Consider the following 24810-nt stretch of genomic DNA (forward strand, 5'->3'; position numbering starts at 1 on the left):
TTAAAGGGAAGCATCAGCTAAGACATTTATAAGATCCTGCAGTATTGTTAGCAAACACACCAATCAGTTACTGACTGAAACTGGAAATGGAGAGAGCAAAAGTAAATCGCCAACAAAACAAATCGTAGATGTCCTGCAAATGAACACAGGTACCTACAACCCACCAAGAAGAGTTTAAAGCGACTCTCTCCCCACCACCACTTACTACTTAGCTGCAAGACCAGGGGCAAAGCTTATGTCCTCCACGGCTTCCCACACTTGTCTCCGATCTCTTTTCCAACTACCTGGTGTTATCCTCCGCGCCGGAGTCAGAGAGGATGGAAATACCATAGTGTTTGCTGCAGGGCTGCCTATTCAAAGGGAGGGGGAGTGGTCAGCCCCGCATCCAGGGCGGTGGGAAAGGCCAGTTCCACACTCGCCAGCCAGGAAAAAAACACCTCTGGCAGCTGTCACACCGTTGGGAAACAAAAATAATCGTAATATTGGCTGGAGGTGGGCATGGGGGCAGCCTCCCGCCAGCCTTTCCCCCCGCCGGTGCCTTTGGGTGCTGCTTTAGCATCCTGTAAAGCGATCTGAGTGCTCCAATGTGCTTTCTAAGTGTTACTCGGGCCCCCAAAATTGCCTGTGAAGTGGAGCTTTATTCTTGCACGGAGACTGAAAACCAGGCAGGCAGAGCAAAGCCAGGGTGAGGTTTTTTCCCAGCCCTGATCCCCCAACATCAGCTCAGCCGCTGCCTCTGCCTGGAGGTGCCTGGAGGCAGAAATTGCTGTTTCGTCCCTAAAAGGTCCCCTGGGCACCTCTGCCTTTCCTGCTCCCATGAATATCCCAGGGTGTGCTGGGCTTTCTGGTGCCTGGGCAGGATCCAGCCTGGTATCATACCCTAAAACCCCTTATCATGTGCCTCTGGTGCCAAAAAAACAGCCACGATAGCTGCAAGCCACTGAAGCAATCTCCCCTTACGTACCAGAGATGCTCTCTCCAGGCAGCAAAGCTGCCTTTTCCTCCAGGAGAGGGCTCCAGGCTGAAAATCCTCTCCAGTTCCAGCACAGATCCCCATCGCATCGCCTTCATGAGCAACCGAGCCCCTGCCAGCAGCCCCAGGAGCGAGAAAAGGCCCAAACACCAAAGTTTGCATGTGTGATGTCCTGGGATATTTTGTTTATGGGCAAAATAGGAGGCTGGAAACAGCTGCTGTGATTTTTCCCTACAAATCCTAACAGCCAACTGTGATCCAACAGCACAAAGGAGGACACAGCCCTCGTTGCCTCATTGCGCTGATGCTGTCATATTCTGTTTGACAGAATATTTACAAAGTGGCTGTTTTTCAGGGAAGTTTGCAGCAAGAAAAAACCAAAATGCACCGTGTACATCTCATTATTATCGCTGGAAATCCAGGCTGAAGCACTCGTCAGTCTGGGGAGAGAAATAACTCCTGGGGATGCCCTTTCCCAGTCCAAAAATGGGCATTTTGGCTACTCCCAGCTAAGTGGACGTTTACAAAGTGCAGACCAAAATTGGATTTGCTCTCAGGTGGGTAATTTCTGCCTCTACAGGGCTTCTGTGGCATCTACTGCTGCCAAAAGCTTTCCAGAGACATCAAATGTGCAAAGCTCCAGTGTTCACAGCCATAAAGGACTCCCAAGTTCTTCACCCCCCAGCCCAGGAGATGCTCAAATGCACATAAAGACAAATAAGAAAAAAAAACCCCACAATATTTATGCACATTAAATTATGAACAGGTCCTTCGAAGATTTTCTTGAGCTCCTAAATGAGGAATTGATCTCTCCTTTAGCCTTTGCCTTAACTTAGAAACACACAGCTACAGGTGGCCCGAATCTACGTTACCTGTTGAACTTGCAGCCGTAAGGCACAGATCCCTCTTGTAGCTATTTGAACGCAGGAAATTATTTACAGGGTTCCCATCTTCTCAGGAAAATTTCCAGCCTCCTGGGCTTTGCTACAAAGGCTCGGTCACGTCTGAACGCCGAAGGAGTGGAAAACATCCAGCAACCAATTTTTTTTATCCGGGCAACTCTTCCCAAAGCTGCAGGATAACCCCGCTGGCAGCTGCAAACAAGATGTCTTTCCTCAGGCTGGGTGCTTTGCTCTGCAGCAGACGGTTCTTCCAATACAGTCATCTATATATTAATATATTATGGCTGTCCAATCGGCTGTGTGTCTGCAAAATGGAAAGGCTTCTGGTTTCGGCTGTTTCTCCCAAGGCAGCACGACGGCCGCTGCCTGCGGGTCACCTCGCTCAGCTTGCACGTGGTCACTGCTGTCACATCGGTCACTTAAGGCAGTTGCTCCAGCTCTGGGTTAAATTTGGGGTGGTTTATGGAAGCCATTGTGCATAGAGAAGTACTTTCCATTCCAGCTGGTTCGGATTTTCCTCGTGCTCATAAAAAAAATAAAATGATTCCTTAATGTTTAGCTGAAGTAGTTATTAATGTTTTTTATGGAATCTGAGATATCTCGTGGATATTTCACGGGTTGTGCACTGGTAAGCTGCTTAAATTTAGGGACACATGGGCACACAGGCTCATTCTGGATGTGTCAGCAGAAACAGCCCCTTTCCCAATAACCTAAGAAATCCTTCTGACCATTTTGCAGTTAGACATATGGATGGAAAATGAGAGCAGCATCATGCTGAAGGTGCAGACTTGGTTCTGCTGGAGGATCAGAAGCCACTAAGGGTGAGAAGCTTCATGTAATAAATTTCCACATCCCTTTATGGATCTCTAAGTATTATAATTTCCATATTAAACTGGAAAAACAGAGCAGAAACTGCTAAAATGACCCTGAGCACCTGAGTCTGGCTCTTTTCAGTTGATGTTCAGTGGTGACCCTGATACAAGGGAGCAGAAAAAGGGGATTTTGGAGGGTTACCTTCTGTTTGCCCTGGGAGAAGGTGATCCGGGAGATGAAGGAGCTGCCCGTGGCAGGTTTGCCCAGGCTGCAGCAGCCTTCCCTCCCGCCTCTCCTCGAAATCAAGGCCATAACACACAGCCTGTGCCCCAGATGCCGCAGCCGCGATCCACCAAGAGCTGTGCAACATCTGCTTTCCAGCTGTTGAAGCTTCCCATCGTTTGCTGGCCTCAAAAGCAACCTAGATGCAGCACTCAGCCCTTCTGGGGACAAACACCCCATGAATTGCCTTCTTGTATAGAGCCCGAGAATGCTCCAAATCCAAATCAAGGGGAAATATCCGTCCCCAAAAGTAGAAGAATTGGGTTTTCCCATTCTTGGGTCGGGCAGAAGCTCAGATCCATCACCTCGGATACAATGTGATGGATCCGGCTTATACACTAAAAGAGAAGCAGTTCAGGGTGTACGGCAGCATCCTGAATGCTTAAAACAGGTCCAGACGTGACTTTTGCCTGGCTATATTAGGTTAGAAGCTGCTGCAGCTAAATCTCCTTCATATGGGTTGAGTTAATTGCCATAAACGTGCTCAGACGTGGTTTATCTGTTCTATAGGGGTACGAGAACTGCGCAGAAATGAGCTTTAAATAATGTTGGCGTCTGAAGATGTTAGAGTGGATTGGGTGTGAGACAACATGCAGAAAAATCCCTTCCTTCAACTGAGTTCTCCTTTTTAGTCTATAAATGTGCCTATAAATACACATACCTGCATATATATGATAAAACCCAAAATAACACCCAGACCCATCCGTATTTTCATGCTGGAAGAGGAAGCGAGAAATTTCCACTCCGCTCTGACTCTGGTGTTAAGCAACATCTCTAGGGAAGTTGTAGCCATAACATTGCCCATCTGAGCCCTTCAGATGCAAATTCGTCAATTTTGCTTTGTAAGCACAAAGAATAATCACTTTTCTAAAAGTCAATGTACATATTATCATTATAATCTCCTTTCTGCAGGTGCCTGCTCTGCTTACACCATTAACAACGCAGGGGAAAGATGTGTGGCAGCTCCTGTAATAAAAAGGTAAGTTAATTATCATTTATGAAAATGTTAACTGGAAAATCAGCCATCATGTACCAGTTCTCTCATTTCGAGAAGAATTAAGCCTGTTGACTGGGAGAGGGATCTTTCATTAGACTATCCGATACACTCAAAAAAGCAAAAGAAAGGATTTCATCACACATACCCTCTTCAAGTCTGTAAATTAAAATCCTTACACAAAGTCATTTAATCTAGGACCATAAAGGCAGATTTCAGAAGTGCTTTTTTCCCAGGCAAGCGTATAAATAAAGATCAGATTTACAAAAATGCTCTCAACTAACAATTCCTGCTCGAACACATCTGGCCAGATTTCAAAATGAATTCAGCAGCCAGTTAATCACTTGCTCTTTATTACTTAACTTACTATTAGCATGGGGGTAAAAAAAGAGAGATATTTTTATTTCCTTTTATCTGTTAAAATATTCTCCGCATCTTGCTGTGGGGAAATTCAAAACGCTGATAAAAATGTTGACATTCTTAAAGAGTCAACTGCTTCTCAAGCCAGTATAAAAATACAGAAAATGAATTGAGATCATTTAACTGCTTCCTTTTGCATCTTTAAAAAAAAAAAGGATTAGCACTGGGGGGAAAATGTCATATAAAACCATTCACAAAATAATAAGCTCTGTCCCTATGGATAGTCAGCGGGGCTGAAGCACCTGAGAATCATAGAATCCTTTTGGTTGGAACAGACTCTCAAGATCGTGAAATCCAACCATCCAACCTCATCTGGAGAAGGTGCTGCAAAGGGAGAGCCCACGTTTTCCAGTTATCTCCACTCCAGGTGGTCCTGCAGTGCTCCGGAGGGCTGTTTTCCCCCAAAAAGAGGGTCACCTCGGCAGCACTGCCCAGTAGAGCAGCTCGGCTGCATCCATACATCAGGTTGTGATCCCAGCCTGGAGAAAGGAGCAGTTGGCTTTCCATGGATCATCACTCCAACCCAACACAACACGTCCTTTGAAGTCGCTGGGATTCTCCTTTCATGGCTCACAGCTTTTCAGTGACAGAAATGCCACTGCGCTGGGGGGGAGGAGGAGGAGAAAAAACTCGGATGACGTAAGAACGAAGAGATTTTATTGCGTTTGAGTTATACGACTAACTGATAAACCTGGGAAAGTCGGTTTTTCTTCAGGACTTTTCCCAATATCAAATGGACCTTTTTGCTCTCCATCAGCTGACAGACGCAGCAGAGGACAACAAGGGTTCAGTGGTTTTTGTAATAATCTCAGGAGGTCTGAGGTGAAATCTGTGCCCTCCTGGGTACCACTGTCCAGCCAGATACATGAGTTACGTGCTCAGCAAAGAAAATACTGTTATTCTCCTGTGTTTCTGTATGAGGAACCATAGAGCAGGGAAATTGTGTAACGTGCCCGGTGGCTGAACGTAGACTGGAGATATTTCAGCATGAAGCTCACCTAAACCAATGCAAGAATACGTGTCTCTTACAAAATACTTTTTGTTGTAGGAGTAAACAGGAGGTGGAAAAAAAATACAGTAGCAGAAATGTGAGGCTTGATTTTGTGGAAATGAGTTATGAACATGTCCTTTACCTCTCTGTTTATTTTCTACATGGTGCCAGGTCAAGGGAAGTTTGTCTGTGACAAAGATTAGGCTTTCAGAACAGCTGTGTCTTTTCGTATTTAATTCCTGAGCTCCACCGAGCACATTTGGACAGATTCTCTTTTGTCCCCTCCATTAATTATCAGGGGAGCTCAGGCGGGATTACAGCACACAGGTGACATCCCCCAAGAGGTGTGAGGTTCCCCTCCGTGTAAGAGGGGAAAAAGAGGAGAAAAATAATGTTTGTAGTGGCAGGTTGAACACAGGCTGTCATCAGGCCTGCCCAGTGATGGAGATTTATTTCTGGCCAGGCTGGGGCTCACAGCGCTGGGTCCCACATGTGAAGTGAAAGTGGAAGTGTGTGGGTGGGAGGGGAAGCAGCAGCATCTCATTTATCAGGATTCCACCCGGCCCCAGCCTGCGCTAAAGGAACGTTTCACATCTCCCGTGCAGCAAAACACGTCCCCAAGGGCATCACCACCTCCTCCGCCCATGGCTGAGGCATTGACACCTACCCAGGAGAGGAGAGACCCTCACTGATGTCCTACAACCTTCTCGAGGTCCTTCATGGACCTGACCGTCCTTATCGCAGCTCCCCAAAAACAATGTCCCGTCCTGCCTTTCCCCCTCCCAGCCCTCGCAAAAGTCTGCAGGAGCCCGCATGGGTTTTAAGCAGAGCAAAGAGGGTCTGGAGGGGAAGGGGGTCATGGTGGGGTTAGCTGATGAATGGCAAACAATCCTAATTTATGCAAAAAAAGCAGTCTGGAAAAAATGACATTCCTGCTTGTCTGCATATATAATCTAGAAAAATCCTAAATAAAGGAGCCAAAGATGCTTCTATGAATTAGACCTTTATCCTTCCAGCATCCCAGAGCTCAGCCCATGAATTTGGGTGAGTTTGCCTTTTTAATTGCTCTGTCTTTCTAATGCAGGCTATTTCGAAACCGCGCGAACAATGCCCTATTGGAAATCAAACAGATCACTTGGGCTATGGCTTTTATCTGGTTTTCCACCATCTTAGACAACAAACAGCCATTAATGTCTGGAAACGAAACACAGCTTTGATTTTGAGTTCGAAACCACTGCTCAGCTCACTGCCAGTGATGTCCAGTGCCACATTTAAGGCCAGCCCATGTCCCAGCACTGATTAATTCCTCCCTACCCTTATACCTGGGTGCCCACATGCAAGTCCTGTCTCCGTGGAGATCCTCTGGGTTTGCAATCCTGGAAATAAAACCACAGCACAGCTTTTCTTTCAATAAAACCTTGCAATAGTAAGCAAGTATGGGCTTTATTTTGGGTCCTAAATTCAGCTCTCCATTAGGATTAGGAGGTTTGCAAAGGATTTCTGGTCTTGTTGCTGGAGCAGCTATATCTTCACTAACATCTTCTATGCACTTGAATAACTCCTGGCTTCTTCTGCTGATAATTCTCCAGCTTTTATTATCTGCGGGGTCTCTGCACAGTCTCGTCCTGCTGCAGATGCTCCTTAGGAGACCCAGCACGAAGTCCTGGTATCTCCACCCTTCATAAGCTGCAAACACATGGGTTTCCAGCACAAACTCCAGAAGAAACTGCATCTCAAAGGTATCTCTGAGCCTATTGCTTCTGCTCCCATCACTGGGTACCCAAATGCCATCCTTGCCCAGCCTTTCCCAGACCCGCAAATAGCAGATGGCTTTTTAATTTTGATTTCCCACCCACAATATAATCTCTTGGTGCAAAGATGAGGTTTTCTGCTGTTGCTTGTGGTGGAGGGAGGAACACACTCGGCCGGCGATGTTAACCCTCGTCCTTCTCCGGAAGGTCTCGCTCAGCTGGTACCAAGTCCTCTGGTTTTTGAAGTCAGCAGGAGTCCGGCCTGGGGAAGGTTTACGGGATGAGTTTTGGCTGTTCTGATTGAAGCTGTTTCCAAAAACCTGCGAATGCCATTTTCAGCGCATCGCAAGGAGCTGAGGCTCACAGCATCGGATCATTCAGTGCCTCTAAATCTCCCTCTGAGACTTTATAAATCTCAGCCAGGAGTTTCATTTTATTTTGGCCACCCTGGGCACAATCCATGAGCATGGACACAGCCCTACTTCTCCTAACACAAATAGGATGAGAAATCATTATTTTTTCAATTCGTCCCTGAGCATCTGTGGGCTGAAGGGGACCTTGCTGAAACAGAGCAAGCTGAATTTACCTCCTCCCTGAATGAGCTTCATTAGCTTGTGCAGTCAGCTCCAGATTTTAATGCATGCAGCAAATGGGAGAAATAATATAAATACTACAATCAAAATGCTTAAACCTATGCCTTGTCTATGCCAACACAAACCCTGAATCGGAGGAAGCATTAAGCTAAATATAGATCCTCAAGCAAAATCGGAGAGCTTTTATTTTTTTTTCTTCTTTTTTTTCTAGGTCCATACTGTAAAACATCTGCTGAACAGTTTCCTATAACTGTTTTTGGCTTTTAAATCAAAGAAAGAAGAAACAATGTCCCATTTTTGTAGAGAGAAAAGGAGGGGGGGAAGAATAGACCTTCCTCTCAAAGCAAGATGACAATGAGGATAGAAATAGAAAGGGGAGAGCTTTGAAACATCTTGAGGCCAGACAAGAAGTGGGTGGATGGCAGGTTCAGGTATCTCAACTCCCATTTTGAGAGAAAACTGGCAAAACTGCTGCCACCCCAAAGGGAAAACCCCCGGGCAGAGCTGGACTGTGCCCGGCAGCTGCAGAAAAAGGGGGTGCAATGGCGCTGGTAGTTTGCTGGGAGGAAATAAAAGAGTGATTTCAGCGGGAGAAAGGGGAGGAGCTGTGCTGCGGTTGTAAATGGCTTTTTCCCTAGTGCGGAAGAAAATCCTCTGCTCCTTTCAGCATCTCACAGCCATGCCCGAGCTCCCCTTGGCACAGCCATCACATTGCAGGCAATCCACTGCCCGAAGCCACCCGCCTTTCCCCGTCCCCGAGGCCACCGAGCCCTTTCCCCAGAAGGGACACACAGGGGGGGACGTGCAGCCCCCGCTGTCACACCTCTTGGGCTTCTTGGCAGCGCAAAAGCTTTTCCTGCCAAGTCACAGGATGCAGTGACGGTGCGGCTGGGAAAAACTTCAAAACGGCCCAAACAATCTGGGATTGTCTGTGGAGAGCGAGCTCTAAAATTGGCTCCTCGGATTAGCAGCAGGCTCACCCCTGGGGCTTTGTCAGGAGAGCTGGGCTCAGCAGTGATGACGGAGAAGGACTTAATCTCGCTTCCTATCTGTGGTACGGGTTGGATTTAGCCTGGCTTTGCCGGCTCTTCTCGTCCCTCTGGCATCCAGGCACCCAGACAGCAACCGGCCATGGTGATGGGACCGACTTCCTGCTGTCAGAAACCCTGTAGCACCTATAGCATCTATATGACTCAGGAGTCTGCAACCCTTTATACTTATTTCCCTTCTTTATTTATTCCTGTATTGCTTAGCAACCCACATCACCTCCATAGCCCAATTCTTGTGCAGCTCTGGAGGGTGGGTGGCGGTACAAGAATTATTATTTTTTACATCTGTAGCTTGCGTTGGGCTGGTTTTATTCTTTTTAGGTAAATTCTAGTTACGCAGAGGTAGAGACCTTCCTGTTTGTAGGGGTATCTTAGCACTTTTGGTCCTTCCCAAGGGCCGTGGACACTCTTTTCTCCCTGCCCCGCACTGCAGCATCCCTCCAGCATCCCTCTCGCAGCACAATCCCTCGGAGGAAACCTCAGACAAAAGGAATTGGGAACAAAATCCAGGAGTGGGGAAGTGGCAGGCGAGGGCCTGTGTCAGATCAGCCAGATCCCCGGGAGGAAATAATTGAAACAAGGCACCGGCACGTGCCGGGAGACGGGACGTGTTGGGGAGATGTGTCCCTGCCGGCCCGCTCTGGGTGCTCCGGGCAGGGACCAGCTGCTCGCCAGCCCAGCCCTGCGTGTTTGGTGCTGCCGGCTGAGATGGCGATGGAGGCGAGACATCAAAAAATGGCATTGGGTAGGAAAAAACCTCTCTGAAATTGAATTCGTGCAGTTTGCAGGAGAGGGGCTTTGCTTTCCACAGGAGGTTCCCCTCGGTACTGCCAAAGCCAGAGAGAAAATAATGTTGCAAGCACTTCTCAAGCACCCAGACCCACTTCTTATAATCCTGCTCTGGAATGTACCTTCTACCCAGGGCAGAGAGGGTCTCCTGACCTTAAAAACCAACTTTAAGGCAAATTTATCCACCCTGGCTTTGCAGGAGAGATGCTGTAGAGGATAGGGGACCGGGAGCATCCTTTCCTCTGCTCCATGCCAAGGGGGCTGCGGGTGAAACCTCAGCGCTGTGATAAATGTATAGAACATATTTCAGCTCCCAGGGGCTGTTTAGGATACAAGAGGGCTACGCTGGGGGCAAAATAATTTGTCTTTTTGGGAGAATGAGCTCTCATGTGCATGCAGGTGCTGGGGGCTCGGAGAAGGGGAAGACAGCAACTCACAGCAACAGGCTCATTAAAAAATACCCTGGAAAATGCTGGAGAAACAGGGTCCGGGGGCAAGGTCAGCAGGAATCCACCTTTGTGGATGATGCTGTGGCACGGGTGACATGGGAAGAGCCACCACAATGTCCCGCAAGGGACACAGGCCCCTTTGGAGCGGGGTGTCCTGCCCCCCCGCTCCCAGGAGGTGATGCCAGGAGGGCGACTGGCAAAGCCAGATTCACAGGTCGGGTTTATATTCTCGCAAGCCTGCCTTTGCCAGAGCGTTGATTGCAAGCAAAGGTTTGCAGCTTGGAAACTTGGAAGGACTGGGCTGTTTTCACTCTCTCTCCCAGGCTCTTTCATTCATGCTTCCTCTCTCTTTTCCCCTGTGCATTTCTCACTCACGCTCTCATTCATGCTCGCTCGCTCATTCTCATTTTTCCTGGCTGTATTTTTAGCTCCCTCGCCGTTCGGAGGATGTGAACATTATCCCTGAGTCATGACTTTGTGAGGAAACAGGCAGCCAGAGCTCCCATTACAACCCGTGAGGGCTCTTATCAGCTGCAGCCCAGGCTGGCTGGGGAGGGGGTTTTATCTCCCCCATCCTCTCCTCTTCCTTTCGCTCCAGCCGCTGCAGCCCCAGCTTCTCCGCTGAGGCCAGGAGGCTCATCCCCGCCGGCCGTGTCGTGATGCAGAGCCTAACGAGTTAAATGAAGATTGGCAGTCAGGAAATAGGAGCAAAGCGTCAGGGCCAAAGAGCATCCTCGGTGCTGGGGTGGCTGCCGCAAGAATGACATCAAGCCCAGAGGTGTCTGGCAGGGCTTTGACACCAAATGCTGCCGGGGTTATTCCCAGCCCGTGCAAACAAACATGAGGTAATGGCACCTGGGGGCTTAGTCGTAAGCTTGTTCTGAATTTGGAAAATGCAAAGTGTGGTGTCCTTCCCCCCGCCCTGCAGTATTTCAATCTGGCTCAGGACGAGGTTGAAGCAGCAGAAAAGTGTTACACCGGCTCTGTTCCCACACGTGGATGAGCCATTGAAATAAAAACCATCCCGAGTAGAAATTATTTGGGCTTCGTTCCCAAATGCCAATGCCATATCGCATGCTACAAAACAGCCGACTGTCTGCTGTGAGAGAAGACAAAAAATACCGGCAGAAGGGAGGAGGCAGCGCCGCTGCCCCGCACGCTGCCCACGCGTGACCAGACGTGACAGGCGGCTTCCAAGTGACCCCCTGGCTCGGTGCCGGGGGGAGGAGGATGCAGGGGGTCACTTTTTAGTGTATCTCGACTCAGCCTTGTGCATCACGACACATCTTTGCTAATCTGGGTGTTGCGTGGCGGGTCGTGAGGCTTGGCTTCACCTTTTGGTGACATTTGGGCTGTTTTCGGCTTGCTTCCTCCAGACTTTCCTCTCTTAACCTTTCTGTTATCTCCTTAATTGTCTCTCCTCCCTTTTCCACCCATCTGCTTATTTTAGCTGCCTCTTCCTGCCTGCACGTGTGGCTCCCTGGCAGAAAAGGGGTCACTCCCCTGCCCTCAGCTTATTTTTGCCCCATTTTTATGCTTTCCAAACAATGGAGACCCTACAGCCTTGTGCTCTGGCAGGGACTGGTTTGTGGTTATTCCCCATCATTTTTAAAAAAACTAAAAATCTGCAATGAGCTGCTTCTGCATCCCAGACATCTGTGTTGGTGCTCAGCATCAGGGGGAGCTTTCCGTGTGATTAAAATTGATACTTGGGGTCTTTTGTCCTTGCAAGTCCCCTCAGGGAGGTGGTCCCGGTTCTGCATCTCCTGCATCTGCAGAGATGCTGTGCCAGGAGCCATCTCACGTTTGTCCATCACAGCAGGACACTGAAAGGGCTGCTGTCTCACCCAGCACCCTTGGGTGGATGTGGTGGGCAGGAGGGGACCAGCAGGATCTTGAGGACAGACGTGTTGTCCAAGAAACAAGGCCATTTGTGGTCCCAGACTCAAAACACTCCAAGTGTGGAAGCCGGGACTTCCTGGGCTGAGCCCCATTGCTAAAGAAAAGACAAAAGAAAGAGTCATTAGATGCCATTAGTTGTTGTGAAAAGGATTTTTGCTGGCGGCCAGCACTTCTCTTGGGAGGACACAGCCCTGGCTGCAATAACACTCATGTGTGGATCGGGTTTATTTTAAGCACCCCCGTTTCCCCTATATTCCCAGCCCCAGTGACTGCAAACCCAAGGGATTAGTGCACTAAAAGCATCCTCTGCCCCTGCCATTTACCTGCGCTCTGGCTTCTGTGCTTTCCCATTAGAGCTTATTAATTATGATGGCTATTATTTTGCTGCATGATGAACACAGCCCTTTCGGCAAGCCTTGGGACATTGCCTAGAATTACAAGCAATTCAATAACAAGGAGCCGAACATCGAGGCGCTGCTTTCACTCCTGGAGAAAAACCCCACCGGCTTTTCATCAAGAGGAGAATCTCAACTAGCAACTGCATCCTCCCCGGCTTCATCTGGGTGTCTTTATGGTGATCCCGCTCAGAAACATTGCAGTTTTGCAAGGCTTGAGCAGGGACCAAGTGCTGCCGGAGCCAGTTCCCAAGTGGATGCAAAGATTTCTTCTCCCTGGGGGAGGAAATAAAGGATTTGGGGCTAAGACTTTACTTTTCTCTGAATTATTTTTATTTTTGCTGCTCAGGAACTCCCGATTCCACCTCTGTTGTCTCAGAACAGTCTTTCTTCACCTCTGGAGGTCACGGTGCAGGTTAGGACAGGGCAGCAACTTCTGAGGCACACATGAAATGACTCAGAGCTTTGGGAAACCATCCCACATGGGAAGAGGAGATGACCACAGCCTCAACCCCAATGAGAAAGGAACGCTCTTTTAGGGACACCTTCCCACATAATTGGGGTTTGGAGTATCTCCACATCTTACAGGCAACGAGCTCCGCTCTTCTTCAATGCAATTATTTGTATAATAACACTGAAGCCCATAGTTTGCACCCATTCCCATCCTAGAAGTTGTTTCTTCTTCTTCAAAACCCCAAACCTTTGTAGTTCACCATTAAAAGCACTATTTATTAATCTTTTTTTTTAATGCACAGCAGTAGCGGGCAGCACCTTCCCAGAAAGCCGCATCTCCTGCAGCAAAGACGCTGTGTTTTTGAGACTCGGTTTGCTACAAACAGGAGGGATCACATCTCTGCTTCGCCTCTCCCTTCTAAGCCTAAGAAAGCACAAGAACGCCTCCTGAAGGCAATTCTCACCCTGGGGTCCCCCCCGCACCCCACGAGCTCCCCGAGGGGTAAAACAAGGGAATCCACAGTCCTCTGAGAAAAGAGGGTTATTGTGCACAAGCAAATCCTTGCTTTGGCACGAATCTCTGTGCTGAGATGAGGCAGGCGTAAAGAAAAAAGTGAGGCTTGTGCTCACGAGGAGCACTCAGGGGTTTATTCTGCTTTTCAGGGTTATTCCTGCTGCTGGTTGCCCGCAGCGCAGCATCTGGAGAAGCTCAAAGTCGTGAGGCTGTTTATCTTTGCTGCACATCTGTAGGGCAGGGAAGTGCTGTCCCCCCCGCACCCGGAGGAAAGGAGTGGATTTACTTTCCAAACGCTCGGGAGCTGAACTACAGCAAGAGGTCAAGTGACTTGGCGGAGCAACGTCGGAGCATCGCGGGACATCAGGGGATTTACTCACTTGGTAAAGTCCACGCACAGCACCCGTAGAACGTATGTCCATGGGGGCTGTGTGGCCTTATTTGTTGCTGCAATGCTTGTCCTCAGCACATTTCAGTGCTCCTTACAGAGGAGGAAAAATTAATTATCATCATTATACAACTGGAGGGTGAAGCACAAGGAAAAGGAGGATTTGCTGAGTCCCCCAGGCTCAACAAGCCTCCCCCAAGCTCAGTGCAACGGGCTTCTGGTGCCTCCACTTCAGCACACACGTACCCATTGCTGATACTGCTTATAGTTGCAATAAAAGCACATTTTCCAACTCAAAGCAGGAGCAAATAGAATCCTCACTGGTGTTACAGTGAATCTTTCCATTCCTACAACTAAAAAATTATAATGCATAAGCTGATAAGTTGCCTGTCTTTCTTTCTGACCTTCTTTCTCTCTTTCCTTCTGCTTGGGTAATGAAAAAAGAGTTATCGCCAGTTTCACTTCCCTTTACTCTCAGCAGCAAGACAATGGCACTTGTTAGTTCTGTTCTATTAGCACAAGTGTTTGGGTTGCAACATTATAATGGTTTGGTTCATATGAAAAAGAGGAGGAAACGGGCATTTCTTCAGTAATGAAGAAACTTGTTTTGAAGGTTAAGGTGGAGCTGGACTCTTTAAGGCAGTTTCTAAACTGTCAACTTCACTTAAAAGATTTATGACTACATGAAAAAAGCCTCTGAGCTGCAGCAAAGGCTGAGGGTGCATCTCACCTCTGAAGACTTGCACACATTTCCTGGCACCTCACGTATATTTTTTTCTAGTATTTTGGTCTGTTTATTTTTTGTTTGTTTGCTTGCTTGCTTTTTGTTTGGGTGTTGGGTTTGTGGCTTTGGTTTGGTTTGGTTTTTCTTCAGAACTGCATAAACTTTACACTTTGCATTTCTCTGCAGTGATGCTCAGCTTCCCTGTGTTTCTGGAATTATTTGAACCTTGCAGCGAGCTGTGGCCTGAAAAGCATCATCTGGAGCCGCCTGCCGCCATCCGGCCAGCACTGCAAGCTCTGGGCTAGAGCCAAAAACACCCCGAGAAGGGTCAGAGCTCAGCGAGCCCCGGCCAAGTGTTGCACAAACTCACCTTCCCCTGCACCCAGGTCACCAAATCTGGCAGGTGCAGACAGGCTCTGAGCTGAAGACAGACTTGTTCTGTCCCCTTTCCTCCTTTGGGGAGGCAAAAGTCAGAGGTAACACGCTCTTTTCTTATTAGATCAGTTGGAAAACGTGCACGAGGGTTATAAACTCATAAACTCGTCTTTGGCCTCTGTATTTTTCAGTTCACCTTTGCGAGATCTGAAGCGCGACGTTGCTGTTAACAGTTCCGGACTGTGCTTTTCTTCTGAATTTTGCGCCCAGCAGATTCATTCACTGCTGGCTTTTCTGGCTTGCTTTCCACATTCATCTCCCAAGCACTGAAAAGAGGAGATGGAGCCAAAAAACTGTTCTCGGAGCCGCTGAGCTCATGGAGCCAGGGAGTTTACACCAGCTGAAAAAATGGTGAGATGAGTTTACTTGGGATGAGAGGGCAAAAAAGGCCCCCCCCCAAATGCTGAAAAATTGGGATAGGGATGGATGGTGGACAAGATGCATTTGTAATCATGATTTGAGCACCAGCTGCTAAAAGCCACGAGTGTTTGGAGGGTTTTTTGGCGGGTAGCATGAAAGGAACCACCACAACCACCACCTGGGCTGAAGTGGCAGGTGTGGGGCAACGAAAGCCGCAGGGAGGGGGCTCCCAAGGGGTGAAATGACACCCCACACGCATAGTGACTTACCCAACTGCACAGACAGGACCTGAGTATGACAGAAGTCAATACTTGGGGTGATGCTCAAATTTTACTCTCCATGGGGTTATCTCATGGCTGGGTACCCAAACTCAGCAGCCTGGACCAGCATTTCTTCATGCTGGCATCTCTGTGTGGTACATGATAACATGGTCCAGAGATGATATGGTCCCTCTAGCAGCACTTTTACCCCCAGTAAGGGGTGCACCCCAAGTCCCACAGTGTCCTGCCAGCCCCCAGGTCCCCATCTGGCCCTTTGAGGTCTTTTCCCCATCTAAAGCCTCAGGGAGAGATAATTTACTGGGAAATACCATTGCTTCAGGTACCAGTGGAAATAAATCTGTAGGTACTGGTAGCTTTTCAAGTGGTTTAGATGCTTTCCCATACCCCGGGGTTCTTTTATTTTAAAGGTACGTGAAGAGTCCCACACTTTGGCTGCAGATCTGAACGTTCATAGATCTTAAAGCCAGAAAGGACCATAGATTATCCAGGCTGACTTCCTGTCTAACACAGGCCAGATGAGTCCATCCCCTGATTCCTACACCGAGCCCAATAATTTCTCTTTGGCAATACATCTCTTCCAAAAAGGCATCCGGTCTTGATTTAAAGACTTCAAGAGATGGAGAATCCATCACTTCCCGTGGCAGCTTGTGCCAGTGGTTATTTCTAATAAAGGAGGAAGCTATTTAGAGCTGGGCTTACATGTAAGAAGCCTCTTTGGGTAAAGAAACACTCACAAGCTGTCTCACCAGCAAAAGAAAAACACAAAGCAGACACTGAAGAAGGATCTTGCCCCCAAAAGTGTGTCTGTTCTTTCCCACTGCAGCAGCTGATCTGGATCTAGACCTAAAGTTCGGTTTTTCTCTACAAGCACCACCTTCTGTAGCCCTTGGCCATGGACCAGCTGGCTGAACCTCAACCCAGCCAGGACGGTCACCACGGGGAAGCAGGAGGAAGGATTTGGGAGAGTGGATGACAAGTAGGACTGTGCCTTGGAGGTAGGACAGATGTTACTGACTTGGACTCATCCTTAATCCTGGATTCCCATCATAACTGACAGGGGTCTTCCTCTTGGGCAGATTGGGATGACCAAAGCACGACACTGCTGACAGCCAAAAGTGGTTTTTTTGTGGTTAACAATGGTGATCGCGCTCTGTTTCTCTCCCAAGGCCATCAGACTCGCTGGGAGTGTGCAAAACCAGATGTTCTTGCAACCCGCTGTTACTGAGTTATTTATATCCATGTAATATTTGATGTTTCCTGTTCTATTAAAGGGCTCCAGGTCTCCAAGACAGTTGCAAAGCAGCAAAGTAGGAGCTCCTGGTGCATCTCGGACGGTGTCTCCACAGCAGGAGTGACATGCATGGAAAAGCAGCGTAGGAGCAGGAGAGAGGGCTGTGAGTTTCTTTGCAGTATCTTGGCAATTTAATGCACCGAGATAAACATTTGTGCTTCTGTGAGAGGGCTGTCCAGACTCTTCGTGAAGAGATGTGGCACCTGCTGAGCACCTAGATGAATCAATCTTCAGCTGCATCTGCAGGAACTCACTTGTTCATATGGTTTAAATAACTCTGCCAGATAAGGGTTGCAGATGAGCTCGGCTGACAGTCCATCTGGCAAAAAAAAGAGTTGGACCAGATCTAAGCCAAACCCACAGATATTTTTTACCCCCACAATACATCTAGAGCTGCAGGTCAGTGGGGATAGAACTGCCATCAACTCCCATTCTCTTAGATCTTCCAAAATCAGATGAGAGAGATCTCCAGGATGAGGGAAAATGTCTCATGTGGTCTCAGTTCCTCAGCTGATTGACACAGACTCTCAGCCCAGATCCCACAGGGAGGGCAAAATGTGTCATGGAGGAAGAATCCGGATCAAAATGCAGCTGGGAAGTTTGTTGTTTGAAAGACCACATCCTACGAAAGGCTCGTACAGCCGGGACAGGGCTGGGATAAACAGGAATTCCCCATTCTTTTTCGGCAGCCTCATCCCTTCTTCCCCCCCAAAATGTGCCCAATTTCTCTCTCTGCTAATCAGAATTTCCTCTCCATCCCATCGGATCTGAAATAGATTTGGCAGAGCAGGTTTGGCCTCGGTCTAAGGTGTTATTTTTCCAAGCTGCCACAAGGTGCCAGCATTTCAGAGCCTTACTGCCCTTTGAGCCAGGAGATGAGGGGCAGCTCAGCTGGGGGAAGACCTGCAGCACGGATTGAACCCCACCAGCTCCCCTTGAACCCCACCAGCTCCCCTCCAGCCCCACCATCTCCTCTTGAACCCCACCAGCTCTCCTCCAACTCCACCATCTCCTCTTGAACCCCACCAGCTCCCCTCCAGCCCCACCATCTCCTCTTGAACCCCACCAGCTCTCCTCCAGCTCCATTCCAGCCCCACCATCTCCTCTTGAATCCCACCAGCTCCCCCCTTTCCTCCCCATGGGTTACATTTGGTAGAGGGCAAAGATGGGGAGGGTGGAAGAAAGCATCTTCATGGGGAGATGACTTTTGATTCACCAGCTTTGGGGCTGTGTGGCGTGATGGACCCATGGCTACCCTGTTATGAGGCACATCGTGATGTTCACTGATGCAAAAAAGAGCTCCCTGTGCCTGTGAGGACACTTTGCCAGCTGGGCTGCTGTCTCTTTCCACCCTGGAAGGAAATATCATCCTTCTCCAGGACTGTGCAAATGCTGCTGCTGGACGTTCAGCAGCCTCTGCAGGCAGATTTCCCTCTCACTTCCCCAAACTGAGAGAGAGGAAGATGAAGCAGTTCCCCATTTTCTCGTCTCAGTTATCGCTGCTGCCGGGGGGCGTTCCCCAGGCCAGCCCTGGGGAGCTCACACCCGTCTTTCAGTTCTGTTCGTGCCACATCTGACCGACCACCCTCCACCCTGTGCCCTCCACCAGGTCCCAGCACGAGAAGAACATCTTTGTGGACTCCGTCCTCCTTCAGGAGTCCTGTCCCTGGGGCACAGGGAGCCTCTTTCATGTCCCCTAAATCTTACATACTCATCTAAGATGTGATGCAGGAACCTGCGATGGCAGCTGAAATCCTTGCTGGGTCCACGTGTCTTCTATAACTCCTTAAAAGCATCATCCACGGTGGCTGATGACCCACAAAGCATCCCCTTGGTGTCCCTCAAAAGCTCTCTCTAAAATTAGATACAGCAGTTCCGATTCACAGCCCCCCATCTCAAATCACTCCCCTGGAAAAAGGGAGACGGGAGAATTAACATATTTGTTTCTATAAAAATGCATTTTTTTTCCCTTCTGGCTCATTTCATGGATCTTCTTTCCCACACAGAGGGGAAGAGATAATTGCAGTTGATAGGTAATATGGTAAAAACACAAATCCCCTTTTGGTTTCAGGTGAGACAGAGCAGGCAGCTGGTTTGGAGCTTTATTATTAAGACCACAACACGGGAGGACAATTTTGCTCGGGAATATGCCTTTGCAATCATGAAATTCCTCACCTTGCTGCAGCAAATCTGCATTGATGTCAGCAGAGCAGCCTCAATTTTCACAACCCAAAGCCCAGGCCAAGCTCTTTTGTACCTCAAAATAATTTTTATGCTTTCCAGTCTTCCACGCGTTCTGCTTTCCCCAGAGGTGTTGGATAAATTTCCTGTTTCACTTCTGGAGCAGCGAGCCACAGCTTTATCAGTGAATATTTAGCAAGACAGATTCTGCTTCCAGACAATACTGTCTCCATAAAAGAGAGCTGTGAAAATGGCATTAGAGAGTAATTACTTTCCTGCTCACCGCAAGCTGACAGTTCAAAACCACAGCTGGAGAGCTGACAGCGTGTGCTCTCTTGCAATGGGCAAGAGATGCTCAGAAATGGAGCTTGTCCAGAACGCCTGCATGGCTTTTTTTTTCCCCACACACATATAAAATGGACTTCTCAGCTCAAAAGTGGAAAAACAAATGTTTTACCTTATGCCCCCAATTTATTTTTGTTAAAGAACAGATTCTCTCTTTAAATAGTGAAAAAATATTGATTTGTAGTTTCCTAATAATATTTCCGTTCTGCAGGTGAGACAAGTCTGTGAAATCTTTTCACTTAGAAAATAAAACAGTATTTTATCATTACCTTTCTGCAGGGAAAACTTCCAGCCAGAACTTTGTGTGTGACTTACTACCTGGCACTTAAACTTGGATCACAAAGCAGAGCCTTACCAAAGCCAAACCTCAGACTTAGCCCCATTGATTATGCTGTACTATAACACAAAACCAGGCTTTCTGGCACTGGAAGTACTGGAGGTTGCCCAGTTTAACTGGGGCCATGGTAGGAGAGCCAGGGGACAGCGTGTTGCCGTTCACCCCCCAGCCACAGGGCAGCAGCAGCAAAGATGCTGAAACCAAATCGATGTGCCAGAGCCATTCCTGCTCCTTCCTCTGCTGCTATGTCACTAACGTAAGGCAGAAGAGCCTAAGAAATAAACATGCTGTCACCAGATGTTTAGAACATCTGGTCAGACCAATAAAGCACAAAACAATGACAAAAAATAACTGTGAAAAAAGGAAAAACAAAAAGGAAAGAAGATGTATTCATGAAGCCTGCAGGTTGCAGGGATGGGGTTTTCCATGAAAGCCTCAAGGCATGTCAACAGCGCAGATGTGAGCAACATCCCTGCTCCCGCAGAAAACCTCTCACGTCCCTGGTCACTGCACCATGAAAGCCAGGAGGGTCTGGACACCCACCTCCCAAAGACAACCCCATGGAGATCTGCAGCCATCGAGGTGCCTCTGATGGACATTTATGGCCTGTTTCATCTGCACATGACATAAACTTTAGTGTATTTATAGCGTCTCTGGGTGAGAAGGAAGTGTTCTCATTCTGCAAACTCATCCCAAAGTGCAAACAGGCAGCGCGACAGGCTGTGGTCAGGTCTCCAGTCCTTGCTCGCATGATCTTCACTTGATGGTCTGAGTATAATCCAATGTTGTTGGGTTTCCTTACATCTGCTGCTTTAGGTACCAAAAAAGGACAAACGCCCATTTCAGTGGGTGGGAGGACACATCCTAGCAGAAAGGGAAGCTCGTTGGGTTACACCGGTGCCCCTGGGCTGGTGCAATTCTGCGTGGGGACATCCTGAGCTGCTTTTCTGCTCATTAACCTCAGCTGTACCGAAGCAGGACCCACTTTCAGCTTACCCCCTTTCTGCATTGCTTTAATATCATTGATTTAAGCTCAAACACTGAGCCCTTCAGGTATAAATCCATGCAAAACCACCCATCTTTTCCCTAGCCTGACTTTGCAAGGCAATGACAAGCCCAAGGATATTAGACCCCCACCTGGCCCATGCCTCCAAGTGCTCACAGCAGCCTTGGCTACCCAACAAGCCTGATTCTGCACCCAATTTTCACATCAGGGTATGTGGTTTCTTAAAGAAAGCCCAGTAATCAGAGCTGGAAGGTTGGGACTGGGTCTGGATCACCTCACGTGACATTCGTACCTTGGTTGAGCTTTCGAATCTGCGCCACAGTTTGTCTTGCTTGGGCTGAGCTTTGCTGCAGCTGGGGTATAAACTCAGTCCTGCAACCCTGCTCAATCAGCTGCCCCCTGTTGTGTTCCACCAGAAGTGTGACCGCATTGCACTCCTCCTGGTTGGGGACAGGGGACATCGTGCCACAAGAGGGCACTTGCACCTCCCAGACACCGCTGCGGTAGGTTCTACATATGTAAATACATATATATATAGTATGAAGGCAGCAGGAATGAATCATTTGGCAGAGGTGGAGCTCTGGTTTGGTGACAGGCGCTGGCTTGCGAGCAGGTCTCCCGGTGAGACCGGGAACCGGTGTTGCAAAGAAAAACACCTCGAGGGTGGCCGGCTGGCAGGTGGAGAAGCCGGCGGGTTTGGGTGGCACGTCGGGAGCCAGCGAGCACGACGGGCTGTGGCGGTGACCTCAGTGGGCAAGAGAAATGCAAGAGCGGAGCTGCTTCCAAGTTAAATAAAGACAGATATTGCACTCAGTGCCTTTCAAGCAGCCTTTTTGGAGCCTGCTTCGGTTCATTCCTCCGCAGTCATTTAAAAAAAGCCCAGGCAGAAATGCAGAAAGATTTCTCTACAGCAGCAAACCTGATTTACTTGCCACTCTGCCCAGGTTGGAGCTCTGCTCTCTGCATCATTTAATTCCCCTGGAGCAAGAGGTTAAGTCAAATAAATAAGGAAAATAGGAGCTCTAAAGCTCAGGGAGCAGGAACTGTCTTTTTGGACATATTTATTTTTCCATCTCCAGCCTCCAGACAGCATAGGAAGCTTCAGCATCCTTCTCTTTGTCTGCCAAGGTTCTTCACCTCCAGTGGGTCCATCTCATGGTCCCCAGCCCAGAAGAAGCAGGCAGAGCTCTGATGTGACACCCTCTAATCAGCACCAGCCCAGCCCTGGCCCTGTCTTTGCCTATCAGAGAGGACACAGCGGGAGGAATGTGATGGCTTCAGGGACGAGGAACACCAGCCCACAGGAAACCAGGCTTTATTAGTTTTTCTGTCCACAGAACATCTTGTAAAAGAGAAAGGAAAAAAAAAATAGCCCTTGCCATGCAATGCTGTTTTATCCCTTCTCCAGGACACTTCTCGCACCCTCCACTGAAGAATTTGCTGGGTGCTGGGGTGGATGAGGGCCAGGATAAGGATGCAGCCACACTCTGGACTCCTTGGGTGCCTCTTTGATCCTCTCTCCCCCATCCCGGTGCTCTGCCCTCACTTATGTTATGTTCTGCTCTTCTGTTTCTGTTTATTTGTCCTCAATGGTGTCATTGTCTCAACCAGCAAGTTGGAAAGCTTGCTAGCTTGTGTTGCTTTGCCATCTGGTGGCTAGCTAACGATTACAGTAGCAAACAAAACCCAAACGGCTGAAAATAGGCCTGATGAAAGTTCATTTTTATGAAGAGGATAACGGGAAAGAGAAATGGGAAAGAAACGTGTCTGAGTCCCTGTCTCCTCCCAAGATGATGAGGAACTGTCACCAGGGCTTCTTAAACAGGGAGCTGTCACCAGAGCTTTCAAACATGTACAGATGCCCAAAACTGATTCACCAGGACTGGGGAAACTGAGGCACAGGGTCATTTAGCATGTCTGTGGCAGAGCTACATGTCCTGATTCCCAAAAAACATCTGCATTGTGCAGAGAGAGAACCAGCCAAAGAAATGTGGCTCTGAGGACAAAGAATCTTCTTCCCGATCATTTAGATCTTGACTCCACTGAAGCCAGCGCCATCCCACCTGGAGGGATCACACTTGCGAGAATTGGCTGGTGAAAAATGGATTCTGGCTTAAATGAAGCGATCTTATCTTTGGCTTCTTTTCCTCCCCCTGCGGGGGAAATGAATGACCGTGGCTGCCTGGCTTAGCTTCCATTTCCCTGGGTGGTTACGGGTGGTTGGGTCCTATGAATCAAAGTGTCGCAGCAGGAGCCAGGAAATGGGTAAGGATGGAGAACAGGAGCTGAAACCACTCTAGCACGAAGGGTCTGGGCAAGGGAAATCCCAAAAAGATCACACCTGACTTCAGGAATGGACTCGGAGGTGGTATTTTAGCAGTTCCTCGGGCTTTCAGGTTTTTCACCCCATAATTTCGAGGCCATTTTTCGAGGGCACGGCCATAAAAACTGGGGGTTTGCCACTGCCATCTGCTTTCATCACCCTTCTACTTCGGTGGCAACGCGTAAACATGAGCAAGAGGAATCTGCATGGATTGAGACTGTTCTTCGTTCCTAAAATAAATTGATCTGATACTTCAGCCGCTCCCTGAGACCGGCTCACAGTTTCTCTGGGAAAGGGCCGCTGAAGGGAGGCTCTGCTGCTTTGCTCCATCTTTTCCCAGGAAAAGTTCCACGCTTGACACAAGCCAGCTCCCCAGCCTTAGCATCCCTTGCTATCTTCAGTATTACACAGCCCTTGTTGCCATAGCGTCTGAGCATCGTTATCTCCGCCATGACTTTGTGTAATGGAGCCGCACTATTATCTCTATTTTGCAGATGGGGAACCAAATCACAGAAAAAAATAATGAAGGACAGGTCTGCAAAGTAGATTCTTAAAACTGAATGAGACAAAGCACATTAGTACTTAATTCCCACTGCCATTTCCTGGGGCCAGAGAGCTGTTGAGTCCCACTAGGACCCGTTTACATCTACAGGTACAGATACTATTTGCAGTTAACTTGTCAAGGAGCTGCACTTGGTCACCAGCCAAATCAGCGGCTCATCCTCCTCTTTCAGCTCCTGGAGCTTCATCAGAACCTCTCTAAGCCTGGGAAATGAGTTTTCCAAATGAGACACGCCTGGTCCATGATGACAAAGGCACCAATGACCAGTCCAATTATCTCTTTTCTTTCTTATGCCTCATAATTTCTCCGTGTTTCCAATATGTTTGCTCCCAAAATAATTCTGAAGACGTAGCTGATCCAAAAGCTGTTGTAAAAATGCCGGTGTTTCCTGCAGATGCACCTTAAAGCTGCCTGGATCTTAAGTGTGCACAGAGCGGGGGACGAGCCCCCCAAATTTCCCTGGTTGGTTGTATCCCTGCTGCATCCCAGCTTCTCAAGGAATCCATACCAAGGACTCCAAATTTAACACAAAACAAGGTCTGAATCCTGCTGCAAGCAGAGTCAGCAGCGGATTTTATTGACTTCAGCACCACCAGGAGATCAATTCATACATTTACATAGCACTTTCCATGCAGAGATCACAAACTTTATCATTCCCTTCAGACCTGGGCTGCCCCAGGCCCTTTAGTCATTATCTGATCTGTGGATATCTCAGTACCTCGAAGATCAAAAGGAAATTTCGCATGGTTCAGAAACAACCGTTCTGGGGCTACGGGACATGCTGACTTTAAGCTGATTCTTGTAGGAACCAGTGAGAGCTTTGTCACCGTGATAAAAATCTGTGTTTTGCTGCATTAACCAGTGATACAGCAAAACAGAGCATCCCTGTCTTGTACAGAAACAGTCATATAAAAGCGTTTATAGCCATGGAGCTCCAGAGTTTTCCTTCACCCTGAGCATTCTACCAGCACAGGAGTATTCATGTACCCCACGACCAAAGCAGCTCCTGCTACGCACTGTAGCTGTGCAATAAAAATACCACGTGAGCCAAGTCAGCTGCACCTGTAAAAGTACATTTTTTTGTCACCATAACCAGCCCAGCACTGCAATGCTGTTGGCCCAGCACCGGCAGGCAGGAATCATGCTGTTCCACGGACATCAACAGAGCTGCGCTTAGCAAAGCTTGAAGTTGGGCCTGGCCTCCTCTTGATCTGGGAAGAGAAATAGGTTCATTCTGCTACTGTGAGCAGTAGCTGAGCTGGACAAGTGACAATATGTCATCTGGCACTGCTGAGACATGAAATATA

At 48.4% G+C, this 24810-nt stretch overlaps 1 protein-coding gene and 2 long non-coding RNA genes across 5 annotated transcripts in view; 2 read left to right on the forward strand and 1 right to left on the reverse strand.

The window, feature by feature from the left end:
* ETS1 (ETS proto-oncogene 1, transcription factor) overlaps positions 1 to 330 on the reverse strand; it is a gene marked incomplete at its 5' end in the record, with an annotated part of 63034 nt that extends 62704 nt beyond the window's left edge. Inside the window, one exon of one of the 2 annotated variants that reach the window (XM_082070573.1) lies at positions 285 to 330. In XM_082070573.1, the coding sequence (XP_081926699.1) occupies positions 285 to 330 (46 nt within the window). Of the gene's footprint in view, positions 1 to 205 lie in introns of both variants that reach the window. The other variant, XM_082070574.1, reaches the window with a different exon arrangement.
* Positions 331 to 3830: 3500 nt separating this feature from the next.
* LOC309448653 lies at positions 3831 to 6713 on the forward strand. The gene is made up of 3 exons (XR_014185839.1): positions 3831 to 3949; positions 4752 to 5023; positions 6460 to 6713. It is a non-coding gene; the product is annotated as an uncharacterized lncRNA (long non-coding RNA).
* A 6085-nt stretch (positions 6714 to 12798) lies between these two features.
* LOC309448777 lies at positions 12799 to 22241 on the forward strand. 2 transcript variants are annotated; one of them, XR_014185847.1, is made up of 4 exons: positions 12799 to 13653; positions 14569 to 14858; positions 14949 to 15168; positions 21747 to 22241. It is a non-coding gene; the product is annotated as an uncharacterized lncRNA (long non-coding RNA). The 2 variants fall into 2 exon arrangements; XR_014185848.1 differs by lacking the exon at positions 21747 to 22241 and adding an exon at positions 16730 to 17723.
* The last annotated feature ends 2569 nt before the right edge of the window (positions 22242 to 24810 follow it).

Source organism: Streptopelia decaocto (genome assembly GCF_964273445.1).
Source record: "Streptopelia decaocto genome assembly, chromosome: 21".
NCBI lineage: Eukaryota > Metazoa > Chordata > Aves > Columbiformes > Columbidae > Streptopelia > Streptopelia decaocto.